We start from the raw sequence: 15336 nt of genomic DNA, 5'->3' as shown, positions 1-15336 counted from the left end.
ATCATGTTCAGAAGCTCTCACAGCCTGGCCACCCTCCTGTGCTGCTGATCAGGGACAGCCTGCGTTAAGCCCATGCAGTGCCTGTGTCTCTCTACGCTGGACAAGCACTGCTCCCTAGATGTAATTTAAAGACATCTTCTTTATTTCTGAGCAGAGGGAACTTGCTGCATGGTCCCCATCGTGGTGAGGTGACGGACGACTTAGTTACTGCAATACACCATCAGAGAGCCAGTTACACATGGTGTTCACCCAGGGGCTTTAAACCAGGTAAGTTGTACTTCTTTATCACCCCAAGGCCTATTTCATTGCAAGGCCCCATCCAATGTGTTGCAACCTATCCTTGGAAAAAAAACCCATAGCAAATATAAATGAATTCAGTTCTTATCCCAAATACAACTGCAGAACAGGAACTTATAGTGGTATGTGCCCCCTTGTAGAAGCACTGAGCTGGGCGATGCTCAGTGTCTGAGCATGTGGGTAGGAGCAATTCTCTCCTTGCTTTATTCTTGCAGTTTGAAGTTGCTTTCATGCTTTGTGAATTGTCAAACTGCTAAAATTTTATAGCAGGGATGTAATTTGTCTTAAAGCTGTGAATGAAGCTGAGCTGTTTTAATAGCTGTTAGCATTGATGTTAGGGAGAAAAAAAAGGCGTGCTTTTTCCTTACATTTTTTGGCAGCACTTTTGTGTGTATCTATAACGCACAATCAAAGCTCCTTATAAGCCTTTTCTATATAAACTAAAAGAGCTGCACAGTACAAGGCAGGTGTTTTGAGCTCCAGTTTCCCCTGACATCTAATACCATGGAGACTGCTCTAAGCTGGAAGAACTGCTCAGCCATCTCCCATGGACTCTCCAGGAACAATCCCTGGCTCACAAGCTATTTCTACTGCTCCTTAAACACAGGAAAGATACAAAATGAAGAAAAAGCACTAAAAACCTCAGTAACAGATCAGTTATAAGGTACATGAGACTCACATTGAGACTCCTGTCGCTGGAGGTCAGCTAGTCCAGTCTGTTCCAAGCAGGGCTAACTTCCATGTGAAAACTGGTTGCTTAGGACCTTGTCTAGCTGAGTGCTGAAGCTCTTCAAGGATGGATATAACAGAATCACAGAACTGTAGGGGTCAGAGGGGCCTTTGGAAATAATTTAGCCCAACCTCCTGCTAAAGCTGTTCCCTAAATAGGTCACAAATGAAAGCATCCAGGTGGGTTCTGACTGTCTCCAGAGAAGAAGACTCCACAGGCTCTCTGGGCAGCCTCTTTCAGTGTGATCACCATCAAAATAAAGAAGTTTTTCTGCATCGTCTTTGAATAACTTGTTGATGGCAAAGATATTTTCCTCCTGACCAGTAATGGCTTTAAGTTGCACCTGGAGAGTTTCAGGTTGGATATTAGGAAAAATTTATTCTCTGAAAGAGCAGTAAGATATTGGAACAGGCAGAAAGCTGAGCCCGGAGAAAGGAGAACAGAAAGCTGACAGACACACAGCCCTGGTGGGCCGGGTCTCACCTGCAGGGGTTGAAAGAGGAGCTGGGGTTGGGACTCTCCTTGGTAAGGAACTGCAAAGGGAAGAAACCCCATGGGCTGCCCGGGAGAGGGCACTGCTGCCCTGCTTTTGGGATAAGACAGAGAGAAAGCCACACAAGCCCTGCCTAGTGGAATGAATCACACAGTGCATCTGGGTAGACTGCTGCACTCTGCCTGTGACTGGAGCCTCTGCTACACTGCATGGTTTAAAACAGTATCTTTGGAACATAATCAACTCTATTATTAAAAGCTTCCTTCTTGCTATGTGTATAGAGTGTGCTGAAGAATTATGGTATTCAAACAGAAGGAAACAGGCTGCATCCATTTGAAGATAAATCACATCAAACAGGCAATTAAAATGTCCCTATCGGTAAAGCAGAGTGAGACCATGGAGAGTGATTGCTGAAACAGCAGAATCTAATGCTTGATTGAAGTCGTATAATGTGGAGAAAAAGATCTTGATAATGACTGAAGTGAAAATTAACAATTTAACAACTGTGCATAACGTGCCCAGTAAAGTCATTTGTGTGGCGGCACTTTTATCTGAGGTAAACTGCTTTGCTGATGTAGTATTTTACACGGAGCGCCAAAGGACAGCCCTTTGGTTAGGAAAATATATGTTAATTTTAAAAAGACAAAAAACTTCTATTTCACAATAGCCGTAAGACTGCTTAAGCAGGGCAATTTATTACAAGATACAGGTGCTCTGCGCAGCCAGGGAGAAAGAGCTGCTTTGCATGACAAGAAAAATTCCCATATGGAATGTAACAAGAATAACAAAGTACACTGAAAACAAAAGAGTTTACTTGAGGAATTAGAATATAAAGTGGGATATAAGAAAATGAAACAGTAGACGAGCTTAGTCTCAGTCTTTCTAAAAATTAATAATCAGAAATCTGAGATAAAGGGAAATAGATTTACAAAAATCTCTGTACAAATTTTAAAGCATGCCTTACCTTGGAAGCATTAAAATATAACAAGGGAAAGACAAATTTAATCATTCAGTTTACCAATAGAACCCAAAGTCTCTTTATGTAGTCTTTAGAGTTCTATCTATTTCTGTTATTCCAAAGCAGCGATCACAACTACTGAAACCAAATCCAGCACATTTCAGGCTCAAAACCATCAACATCACAATGAAACCTCACTGCAGTGTCCTGACCTCAGCAGTCTAGGGTGGATTGGTTCTACATTTTCCTCAGGTATATTCCTCATTTAAAACTATCTATCCCCCATCTCCATGTTTCCCAAACCGTCTGGAAGAGCTTAAAGAATTCTTTGTTTCCCCTTGCCAAGGCTAAATGAGAATGTTGGGATTGATTCTCAGTCTGTAGCTAAAGAAGATTTCTCGGTTATTATTGATGTTCTTCATTGTTCCTCAGTAAACCAGCTCAGTAAGTATTTATAGCTGCTGAGATCTCCCAGAAGAATGCTTTGGTACTCTGTGTTCAGACAGCTCATATAAATACTTTGACTACCTGTTGCCTCTTTTTTTTATCATCTTTGTCTTTTTCCTTGGTTCAGTCTCCCCTTCGTGTGGCCTCTCCAACCTCTCTCTGAAAGAAATAAATGAGAGAAATAAAACAAAATTGTAGACCGGGTTTTTCAAAGGCTACTGTTCTCTCTTAAACTAAATTCATTTTGAGAGCTCTTGCTCTATGACTATAACTGCTGCATTCGCTGGTTTCAGCTGCCTCTGTTGAGGCTGCCAAAAACAAAGTTGCATAAAGATAAATGTTCCTTTGTTGTGTCCCTGTTCCCTACACGCGTATCCCTTGTTGGCTGTGGGAAAGGAGTGTGTGAAAAGAGCTGATGCCATCGGGGAAGGGAGCCATCTCCTGAAGTCAGTCCCAGGCTGAGGTCACTCAGGGGATAAATACTTTCCCCCAAAGGCCTGTGGCTCCTGAGAACTAACTGTTTGCTTTGCCTGTCAACAGGATTTTCTCTGCTCAATATATCAAGCCCCAGTGACCAGCTGGCTGGTTTGATCTGCCCGTAGTAATCAGCTGGCATCTTTCAGGTTTGTAGCCGTTTCTTCTCCTCTAGTTAGCACCCCAGCATAAGCCAACTGAAACATCTATCAAGAAAATCATTGTTAGAACAGCTACCCTCATCAGCCAAAGACTGGCGCTTGCTTTTGTTGAAGAAATAAAGTGGTAGTTGAAAGCCTAAATACCACAGACCATATTTTGGTTGCTACAAGTCAACTTAGTTCCATTGGGTTCAATTGTATGTGCTGATTTATGCCGTCTGTGACTCAGGTTTTTAAAAGCCTAATTAAAAGAAATTTGGAAAGAGTATTTCTCATTTATCGGCTTAAAATCAGAGTTACTGATAAGATCCGAAACAGCACAGACAAGCAAACTAATGATTTTGCTAATTCAGAAATGGATATATGAAAAACAATGGTCAAGTACATGTCAGGAGTAAGGGTTAAAGAACATCAGCTAGTGCAGGTGTTATGTTCTGGGTTTTGATAGGCATACCTGCTTGCAAAGTAGATGTACCATTTTGTGTTTTTTCACATTGCATTTTTCTTTTAGCCTCTACTGTACCTGCACAAGCTGGAATTCAGGCTGAGGGGCTCCTGGTTATTTTCACAAGAATCATCGTTATCTTCCAGTTCTGGAGACTTTAAGGATCTTCTGTTTGAGTTTGTTTTTTCCACTGAATTAACATGGATGTATGAATTAAAAACAAAGAAATGACAGATATGAGAGCTGTTTTTTTACTATTCTCAAGCAAAAAAACAAACAAAAAAAACCAAGAAACTAAAAGCAAAGCAAAACAAACAAAACAACAAATAAACCTCTACAGTAATTTCTAGCATGGTAACGCTTGACATATATAAATCATTACAGCAAAGAAAACCCCAGTTTCTATGGGCTTAGAATACACTTTCTGACTGTAAGTGCTCACAGAGTGGACTTCAACTTTGAAATCTGATTCTTCCATTCTACCAAGAGAATGAAAGCCAGGCGATTCAGCCCTGTTCTCACCCTCACAATGTAGTGAACAAGGTGAACAGAATCCTTTTTAAAGTACATCATAAAGATGTGAAAAATAATTTGAGTTTGTGCAAGGTAAAGCCTTACGCCATGGTACCTACTAGTTAAAGGGCTGCTCTGGAGTGGGAAAAGACACATATAGTTGTAATTCAGCCACCAGCAAGCTGGACGACCATGGAAGCTCACTGTACTTTTTTTTCTATATCCCAATTACCTCATCTGACGAAAAAAATTTTTCCCCAAAACTCTATTATAACATATTGCTGTACTGCTGTACTCTGTACTGAACAGAATAAGTGGAACTGTGTTTTTTAATACTCCTGGATTGTACCAACCTGCTGGCTTGCTCCTTTTGGACAGCTGCTTCTTCATAGTGACTGGAACTCGAGCCAATGCAGCCAGCTCAGTAATGAAGCCCCACTCTGCATCCTGCATGTGAGGATAAAGCAGCAGTCATTTAATGCAGAATGGTTTGATTCTGGGTTATGTTATCCTACACGTGGTGTGACAAAAACATTCATGCCATTGTAGAAGCATGGGAAAAAATATGGTATGGCTCCCCTTTAACAGCACTTGACACAAACATGCTGAGAGCATCTGATGAAGAGCAGGAGATGTGCTGTGCAGCCTGGTTAGTCACATCTACATGGCACTTGGGCCTGACCCTCCTTGTCTTGGCTGTCAACTAAAGCACATTGAAGTACTAGTAAGGAGGCTGAATAGACTCCATCTGATTAGACAGAGATGTTCAATTAACCAAAAAATAAGCCTGAACTTGCAACGGATGTGATGCAGAATTGTCAACAAGTAAGATAAAGAATACAATACATCCCTCATTTCCCAGCTTCTCTTTGTAGGAAATGGTTTCAGGCTGTTAACTGTCTGCCTATGGTGTTGGGTCCTGAGCTTCAACAGTGAATCTCTGCACAAATCTCAAATGGGACAGCAAAAAGACCCTTACAGCCTGTCAACCAATGAGTGGAACAACAGATGCTGACTTGGGCTGGTGAGTCATGTTATCCTGATTTACCTTCAGCTGATTCTCCACCTCACTTCCTAGGTGATGCAATCCCAGCAGCTTCTGTTTCAGAAACTCCAGACGAATTTGTTGGTGCAATTCAAACTGAGTCAGAACCTTCTTTTGCTGCAGCACCATCCTGGTAAAGGGAAATTTGAAAGTTGCTGTTGTTCAGGATCATAGAATTGGTTGGAAAAGACTCCTGGAGATCATCTAGTCCCTGCTTAAGCAGCTTCCATCATTTCAAGACAGGAATACAATGCTGGTGAAGTGCAATCAGATTTTGTAGAAAGGCTCATTAGCAGTATTAGCTCATCCAGTTTCTGCTATGACAAATAATTTTGCTGTAAATTTTTAATTAGTTTTCCTTATTTTAACAACTTGGCTTGGGTCACCACAGTGCACAAGCTCCTTTCTGAGGCTGGAACTGCAGCAGTTTGGTTTGTCCATGCCTGGAGTTCAGCTCTAATTTTGAAGTCTTTTTTCAAAAGCATTTTATGTTTCCTGCAATGAATCAAGCCAGTTTTGCTATCTGCATGCCAAAGAGACAAGCTGTTAGAGGATCAGGTGTGAGGATAAGGGATTAAGAATTAGCCATTTCATTCAGAGCTCTTTAGTACCAGGCTGACACTGAGCCAGAAACATAATAATTAGAAACCTGGTGTTGGGAGCATTGACAACTATATTCTTCACTTGTTTTATTTTGCTGGTAAAAGATTAATATTAATATAGTAGAATCTGAATGGCTGCAACTTGGCTAAATCTGTAGCTCTTCTGTTTTCTTGCCTGGCCTACCTTGAAGCAAAACTGTCAATCACTCATCGCATTCCTTGGGGAAGGAGATAACACAAATTGTTTCTGACATCTCCACACAATGCACTTTCTATTGTAACGGTCAATGCTTACACAAGGTTAGCTTTCAAAATCTGCCCTTTGAACTCACACTCCTAACCTTCCAAGGGCAAAAGCAAATAAAAAATTTCAACTGAGTATAAAAGGAATTAGATAATGGAAATTCTGTCACTGATTTAACATCCTGAAAGAATTTGGGATTTGACCCTAGAAGAAATAATAATGGCAAGATGAAACTGAGTTTTGACTACTAGTTATGAGACCAACTTAAATGCAAAATAGTTGCATTTTTAATACCCAGTTTTCTATCTGAATGCAGTCCAATTTAATTGCATTTTATTTTGAACTAGCAGAATAGGTTACAGATGAAAAAACTGAAACAACTGAAAGGGAATTTCCATGTCAGAATAAATGATGAGCTTGATAATGAACATCTAGTAGATATTTTCTGAAGCCCTTCCCTAGATGAATTTATTTCTATACTAATTCAAAGAAAGATAAAAAACCGAAAGTAGTAGAATGTCCAAAAATGAATTAACCACTTTACAATGTTAAAATTGCACACACCGTATTACTATGGTTAGTAATGAAGAGTAAAGAAATCAATTACAAAATGTATATTATGTGCAAATCATTTTGCAAGTCCTGCAAACTTATACATGTATAAGATAGATTGTTATGACAATTAATTCCTTGGATTTACAGTACTTTTTGTGCAGTATGAATTCCATAAAATCAATAATATATTAAACATGATTTTTATCTAATTAACATCTGAGGCATTCAAGCCCAAATTTTGTGCAAACAATCTCAATCACCAAAGGCATTCAATGAAATCCTCTTGTCATTCATCCTTCAAAAATGTTATCTTTGTTATTGTACATATTCACTCAACAGCAAATTAATATGTACTTTTTATATTTAAAGCAGAAAAGATGGAATATAATGAATTAGACAACAGCAATTCCCATTCCACACTTACATTAAATTTCTTTTAAACTTTGGTGTATGTTTTGGCACTGCTTTTCATTCTATCTTTTCAAACTGTCTCTATATAGTTCTCCAGTTAATTAACGAGCACCCAAAGTTCTGTTTAATAAGAAAGTAATTGTTCGAGGTCAAAGGGTAGAAAACTTTGCAACAGATATTTTTTTTCCATCGAAGACAAAATACAAAATGCAAATCTAAAATGTTTATTCAGATAGACATTGATATACATCTGCTAAAGTCAAAGTATTTAAATAGCCAGCAGTGCTTCTGCTTGCTCTTACCTTTGGTGGACTGTAGATGATACATTCAGGATGCCTTTGGTCTGTCTTTCTTTCAGTGCTTGTTCATTCTCTTCTTTCTTTCTAAGTCTGTACTTTTCACTTCTTTCTGCTGAAATAACATTTTTGTAAAATCTTCTGCTGAAAATTACAAACTCTACTTTGAGTTCTGTCAACCAGACAATCTATGTTTTACATCAATACAAATTAATCCCTGTTCTAGGTAGTCTTTCCAAAGTCATCACTACTCAAAGATCTCAAGCACTTCTTTCACATGCTTCCATTGTCAATTGTTGTACCATCAGACATGAGGTTGTGCATTGTTTAGCTAAGATGGTAATGTCAGTGAATTCCCATTGTTATCTGTTTCTCCCACCAGACTAAATGATTAATACAGAATTTGAAGGAGAACTTTTATGAAAACACTGTCAGAGCATCTAACCTTTTCTGAATGCTGAGAGAGGATGGCAGGCACCTCTAAGTCTACCCTCTATCAGTTTAAAGCAATTTTCCCTTGTGCCATTGATATCAGACCGTGTAAAAAGCTGGTCTTTCTCCTGCTTGTAAGCTCCCTTCAAGTACTGGAAGGCCACAATGAAGTCTCCCCAAAGCCTTCTCTGGGGAGAAGAGACAAGTTAAACTGGCCCAACTCCCTCAGCCTTTCTTCTTAGGAGAGGTGAAACCACCCCAAATCAAAGGAATTTTAGACTCTGTTTGTAGTCAGCTAAATGAAGGTCAAAGAGGTCTAAAGAGAGAGAGAGAGATACTTAGTGAGAACATGCATAACTGACTGCCTTGCTGGCTGCCAATGTCTTAAACACAGGTCATCAAAAATCCCTGCACAGATTTTGCTTGTTACTTCAGATTCAAATTTTAAGGCTTCAAGGTCCATAACAGGCCACTGCAAAACAGATTCAACCTCCTATAACCAGTGAGCATGGCTAGCTATTAGAAGGAGCTCACAAATCCTTCCTACCAAAGTATGTGGATAAGTTTGTTCCTCTTCACAAATCCTCTTCTTTGGTTAAATACTCAATCCTATTTAAAACTGTTAACTTAAGTTTTAGAAAACAGCTTTCATTCACCCATTCTATATGTCTCAAATACTTAGAAGCTTCTGTCATTCTACTAACTTGGTGACTTCATTTAATACCAACAGCCTTCATCTAGAGGAGAGAAGAGAGTTTGCAGAAGAAATCAATAATCACAGCTTGCTTGCTTTCCTGTCCTAAAAGGAAATCAGAAATTGGAACTAATTCCAGGAAAAAGTGTCTTTATATCTGAGGGATCCAGGAGCTCATAAACCTCACCAGCAGTTTCACAGACTCTGAAAGTGTCACAGTTGACAGCAAGAAACAATGCAGTAGCTCATTCTCAGGATGGCAACAATTGGCTTTTTGCTGTATCCACTCATGAATCTTCTCTATTTCAGAGCACTTTATTGAGTCATAAAAGGAATGAATATAAGAACCTCCTTCTTAAAATTGAACGTAATCAGTTCAGAGAAACCAGACTGACTGCCAGGAACTGCAAACACAGATCTCACTCCTAAGAGGAAGATCTACTTTGCAGGCTCCAGTCATACACCCTCCTCACTCTATCAGTATTTGTGGAGAAAAAAAAAACAACACAACAATATCTTATAGCTGCCAATATCATACGTACCTTGTAGGGATTTCAATTGCTGAAGTTTTTTTCTTTCATAGTCTTCTGTGATTTTTCCAACTTGCTGATAGTAGTTTTCTACCAGTCTATTGATATTATTGCTGGTCCCATATACACTTTCTACAGCAGCTTCTACCAGTTTCTCCTGTATTACAAATTACAAAGAACAATTCATTTTCTAAGCAAAAAACTTGGGTGTTTTGATCCGTCTAATACTGAAGACCAAAATTAATATTGTATGTGCATACCAGATTATAGATTTTGTGCTTTAAAAACGTGACAAACTGACATACTGGAACACGAAAAATTACAGTACAGTCTTTCTAACCACAGAATTTCAGGGTTTTGAAGGTATCTCAAGAGACCATTACGTCCAACACCCTTCTAAAGCAGGTTCCCTACAGTAAGTTGCACAGGCAGGTCCAGAATAGGTCATCCATACAGGTCTTGAGTATCTCCATAGAAGATTTCACAAACTCTCTGGGCAAACTGTTTCAGAGCTCCATCACCCTTACCATACAGAAGTTCTTCTACATTTTTCTATGGAAATTCCTTTGCTGAAATTTTAGGCCACTGCTCCTTGTCCTATCACTACACACCACTGAGAAGAGCCAGGCCTCATCCTAATACGGATCACACAACCTACATGTGAGAAGGAGCTATCCTTCTAACAGTATAATCTTCACAGCCTTCTTTGCCTTTAAACCCAACTACCAGCAAAGTAAATATAAATATATATATATATTTTGTATAAATCTAATACAATTCTCCTTTATGCAGAAAATTCAAATATTTGCAATGATCTTATTAGTCTGTGAATTGTTTCATTTTATTAATCTATGAATTAAGCTGTTAAGCTGCAGACTGCTAATTAACTTTAAAATCTTTGTCAATAGATTGTCATGTCCATTTCTTTCTCATTTTTGTGATTTTCTGTCAACAAGAACTTTCTCAGTGTTTTAATGTTCTGGGGTTCAGTTTAGTAAAATCTCTTGACTGCTAAAGTGAGTCAGTCACTAGAAAATATTATACTTTGACATAGGTGTTACGTCTTTAAATATATTGCAAGTTATCTTCAGTTTTAAAACAGATTGTAATGCTGTCCTGCTGACACTTTTAGACATAGGATAATGTTTACATGGAGTTGCCCTCTATTTTATCCAAGCAGAACTCAGTTTTTTAAGAAAGCTGCTATTGAACCCTTCCATACCTTGAATTCCTCTTCATCATCTGAATTCTCTTTTGCAGCTTCCTGTCTGGCATGTTGCAGCAATGTCCGTCCAATCACTTTCTCCATGTGTTGCTGAAGAAACTGAAGAGCTTCTTGGATTTCTGTTACTAACTGCTGGTGAAATTCTAAATGGGTTTGCTGTGTTTCTTCCTCAAGTTTCGCTTCCTCTTCCAGAATATGAGACTCCTGGTAATTAGACAAGATGGTACCAAGCACCGCTATTCAAGTGTACTCAGAACTAAAGCCAGCATCACTGTAAAAGGAAGTCCTACAGCCACTCAGAATATCACTGGTTTAATCCTTAATCTAATTTTCAGCATTATATACAGTTACTTTTTATGGCATCAAGGTTATTGCTTCTGTGATCATAAGTAAAATAACAGCTGTATCCTGCCCCAGCAGTCATACTTTCATTTTGAAAAACTCTAGTGGCTTTCAAGTAGGAATCTAGTAGCTTTGCTTGGTGTTCACTTGTTCTTTTATTAGAAAAAAAGACATCAGAAGCAACTGTATTCCAGTTTTAAAGCCAATGACATTCACATTTCTTTTAGGCTGAAGAGTTCTAGTCTCTTAAGCTCCTTCAACCAAACTTACCACTATTTTCTATGCTACTTTTCAAATCCACTTTCACTCTAAGCTCTCTTCAGCACACAAGAGGACACGCTCACCAGCATAACCTGTTCCTTCTTTCCCATATGCATTACAGTCTTCCACAGACTGCCTTGTACTGAGTTGAAGATGTCCCTCTTATACCAATATTCAAATTCAAAAATTCAATTATTCCAAGGAATTTAACAGTCTCTATTTGATTCCCTCTTGTAACTAAAAATGCAAGTAGGAAAAGAACCTGCTCTGCCCACATTCATCTGTGGAAAAAAATGACATCCCTATTAATGCTGGTTATTCTAATGTCTTTATTTAGAGCTCACACATGTTTTTGACATTTCTAAGACCATCATAAAGTCACTAAACTCTTTAAAAAAAGACCAAAATGTCATGTTATGAAATAAATAGACTGACATAATACCTTCACAATTTATGCAAATGATTAAATTAAATTTAGTTAAAATAACACAGAATGTCTAAAACTCTGATTGAATGTCTGCAAACTATCCTCTTCCTTAACTCCTAATATATCAGCTTTACTTTTAGAGGCTCTTCCTAACATTTGTTTTCTCTCTGACACCTCACAGTTCCACACACAGACTATACTTGTTTGGTAGCAAGGATATTATATGCACATATTTAAGCATTTCCTTGTGAGATTGATCATGGTTGGCCTTGGAAAGAGGCTGTAATGGATACAGTACAAAACAGCAGTAGTACCTGGGAACATTTCATTTTTGCTAGGGAACACAGTGATTGCACCAATTCTTGTCCCTGTGGAATCGAAGTGAACTGGAACAATGGAAAGAACGTAAAATACAGAAACAAGAGGAATGATGTCCTATGCATTTGTATTTCACTGTATTTTACCTCTTATAAAGCCTAATGGTATTTCGAGATTTTCACAGTAACCAGGGACAGAATTTTCTTAATCCTCTCCCAAGTGGAGATTCAGGGTTCATGTCAAGCTAATTAGAATTAGAGGCACAACATTCTCTCTGTGCTGATCGCACAGTGATGGCAGGGAGCACAAAGATACAAAGTATTGGATGGGTTCAACCCAGACTGGCAGCAACAATGAGCTGGGCAGGGGGTGATACTGATGCCTGCTGGGAAGGGTCCTCTGATATTGACTTCAGCAATACAGCGTTGTTCTTCTCAAGTACACACTGCAGCAAAGTGAATAACGAGCAAAATCTAGTATTAACAAGAAAGATTAAACCCTTAAACACAGTGACAAACATATATGAAAGTGACCTGTGGGAATATAAAATATAATAACCCTTTGAAATTTCTCCTGCTACCTCAGCCTACAGGAATCTGGAATGATGTCAGGGGAATGGATATTAAATATCTCACGGACAGAGGATAAAGGAAACAGAAGAATGAAAAATGTCAGCAGTACAGAAAAACTTGCTAGGTATGCTGAAGGAAATCTTTCTTCTGACATTCAAGAAAGGAATTTTCAAGCACATCTTATGATCTCTAGAAGAGTTGGTAGGAGTTTCTCTTATCGTAAAGCAGTAACTTGTGTTAAGTAATATGAAGTATTAGGGAATTTTAAGTGTCTGCTCAAACTAAAAAGGAATACTTAAGTACCTCCTATGTCAAGAGGGATGCATTTTTGACAAGACTTTTTCTCTCTATTTGGAACACTAACGTTTTTATATTTGAGATCCGTGGCTACTTCTAATGCCAGACATCATAACATTTAAGAACTCTGGACAAAACCCTCCAGGATACTGCACCTACCACTGCCTTCTGTAGCTGCCACTGATCTTCATCTTGACAGGTTGAAGTGCTCTTCTGCAGCATATGTTGCTCTCTCAGCTCCTGGAGCAAGCTCTTCTTTCTGGACATCCTCATGCGGGTCAAACCTGCCATTCCAATGCTTCTAAGAGTTAACCTTCTCCATATTGAACACAGCAAGAGCCGCTGTTTTTGCAATATGTAGTTAACAGACCTGCAAAAAAGAGCATTAAAAATCACTCAGATAAGCTACCTGCTGATTTTGTAGCCCTGTGGTCAGGAAAGTCATTGTTTAAAGAAGACAGTTACTGTTCATTCCCACAAAGCATGCCTTAGAATGCTTCTCAGATATAGAGAATGGATATTGCTATGATATACCTCTAATTCTATCATGCTGAAATTAAATTATAATAAAAATAGGAAGAGAAAAGATAAATAATCAATTATAATTACTCTTTTTTTCATGGGAGACTTGAAATAAGATGAAAAGGAAGAAATGCAGGAAAGCTATTTCAAGCTCAAGAAGATGCAGGAGAGCATGCCTTGTATTAGCAAGGAAGCACACTCTGAAGAGATGCTGAGGAAGCAAGTGTTAGCTGGCAGCACAGGCACGGCTAGAACAAGTGAACACACTTTCAAGAAGATCCTGAACAAAGTGAGTGAAATCTGCTCTGTGCACATTTGGGATGATACTCTTCAGAGTGGGTCTGTGTCTGTATCTAACTTGTGTACCTATAAGGCACTGTGAGATACCCAGATATCGAACTGTGAAGAATGTCCAAGTCAGAGAATATCAAAACAGAAGGTTGAATTGAAAAATACAGAGAAAATAAAGGAGGGCAGTGGCAGTAATATTAATATTCCAGATAGCCAAGTGTTTAAATGCACTGATCTATAGCAATGTGGATACCATGGTGAATGATGTCATTTGGCATCATAATCAAAATAAGGCAGATAATCTAGAATTTCTGTTGAGAATGTTTTCTTAAAAAGAATTTTAGCTGAACAAAGATAAAATAAAGTGGAAGTTTCAATAGTGAATACAGACAGAGAATGCAAGGGAGGGGTCACTTCCATGGTATTCTACTAACAGAAAGAAAAGGTAGAGCTGAACAATGTCGAACTCAACATTTGATGTTGAAGGATATTATACTCTAACGTGACATGCAGAGAGCAAAGTGAAGCTCATTCAAGATTAGGAATTACTCACAAATATAGGAACAGATACTCAGAATGCATATTAATGGACTAATCAGAGAAGACTTTAGACTTCTGAGTCTGTTGTTTTCTTTCTTTTAAAAAATGTTTTTCTACTCAAGATTAAAACCTACAGTAATTGTCTCTCTGAGGATGCTTAGAATCCCTCAGCACTGCTTTCTGCAACATAACATACATGAGTATTTGTCTGCATTTGCAGCACTGCAGATTAACTGCACTGCTTACTGACAAAATCATACTTACTCATCACTGAGGCAGCCCAGTCTGCTCATGACGCCTTGCATTACCTTTTCTTGTTTCTCAGACAGGTGCTTTTGCATCACAGAAGAGAGAGCGTATTCATTTATCCATAGCTAAAAGCAGGGGAAAAAAATCACAGTCTTAAGATACTTTCATTTCCATCACTCTGATCACCATATGATGAATCAGGGGTTTATTTTTATTTTTGTTAAAAATAGTAATCCCCTCTTTCCCTGTCTCCTACAGATTTTCCCATTTCAGCAATGGAGGAACAATGAAAAAAGAACAATGTGGCACAAATTTTGCATTAGCTCTTATCAGCAAGTTGCAGTGGGCTTTCTGTTTGACTTTCTTCACTGGTATGGATGTAGATTTTACTTTAACCTAACAAAATAAAGATAATCATCATCCCCCACCACACTTTTTTATATATTATGCACTGAAAATAGCAATGGAGATTTTGTGATTAGGTTTTTCAACTGTAAGTTTACAGCTCCTTCAAGGCAATATTTAATCAAAGACTCTTGAAATGTTTTGATGGTCTTTTCACTAGACTAAACTTTTGGAGATAACAACTTAGATTTTGTTTACTGTATTGCCAGAATTCAATGAATAATAGGCTGTATGATGAAATGACTGTAAGGTCCAAACTCCATTACTGTGAGATGAAGAGTATATTTCAGGCTATGCTGGCAGCTGAGTGTAAGCAGGTAACTTGCAGATATATGCAGTCCTAAATTAAATATAATACTCAAGCTCTGACAGCTTCACTTCATGTTCTAGCCTCACTCACATCATGAGGGAGTAAATTTTATATTATTGTAGACAGCAAGATCTCATCAGATCAATATGTGCAGCAAAAAACTAGGTGTGTAATTGCAGCCCCTCTCAGTGCAAAGAATTAGGAGTAATCCTGGGCCTGCATATTAGATAAGATAGTCTTTTCCTCGGGA

At 38.4% G+C, this 15336-nt stretch overlaps 1 protein-coding gene across 4 annotated transcripts in view; it reads right to left on the bottom strand.

Moving 5' to 3' along the window:
- Nucleotides 1-2190: 2190 nt before the first annotated feature.
- Nucleotides 2191-15336, bottom strand: part of EVC (EvC ciliary complex subunit 1) — a 47374-nt gene continuing 34228 nt past the window's right edge. Inside the window, exons 13-22 of one of the 4 annotated variants that reach the window (XM_032443975.2) lie at nucleotides 14387-14496; nucleotides 12929-13139; nucleotides 11897-11968; nucleotides 10550-10756; nucleotides 9340-9484; nucleotides 7678-7786; nucleotides 5567-5693; nucleotides 4872-4965; nucleotides 4084-4195; nucleotides 2191-3084 (exon numbers count right to left, since the gene is read on the bottom strand). In XM_032443975.2, the coding sequence (XP_032299866.1) occupies nucleotides 3003-3084; nucleotides 4084-4195; nucleotides 4872-4965; nucleotides 5567-5693; nucleotides 7678-7786; nucleotides 9340-9484; nucleotides 10550-10756; nucleotides 11897-11968; nucleotides 12929-13139; nucleotides 14387-14496 (1269 nt within the window). In that variant the 3' untranslated portion in view covers nucleotides 2191-3002. The remainder of the gene's footprint in view (nucleotides 3085-4083; nucleotides 4196-4871; nucleotides 4966-5566; nucleotides 5694-7677; nucleotides 7787-9339; nucleotides 9485-10549; nucleotides 10757-11896; nucleotides 11969-12928; nucleotides 13140-14386; nucleotides 14497-15336) is intronic. The other 3 variants (XM_085547303.1, XM_085547304.1, XM_085547305.1) reach the window with 3 other exon arrangements.

Source organism: Coturnix japonica, chromosome 4 (assembly GCF_054131305.1).
Source record: "Coturnix japonica strain WE chromosome 4, WE-NBRP24, whole genome shotgun sequence".
Taxonomy (NCBI): domain Eukaryota; kingdom Metazoa; phylum Chordata; class Aves; order Galliformes; family Phasianidae; genus Coturnix; species Coturnix japonica.
The sequence above is the reverse complement of the archived record's forward strand: the minus strand, read 5'-3'. Positions and strand labels throughout refer to the sequence as shown.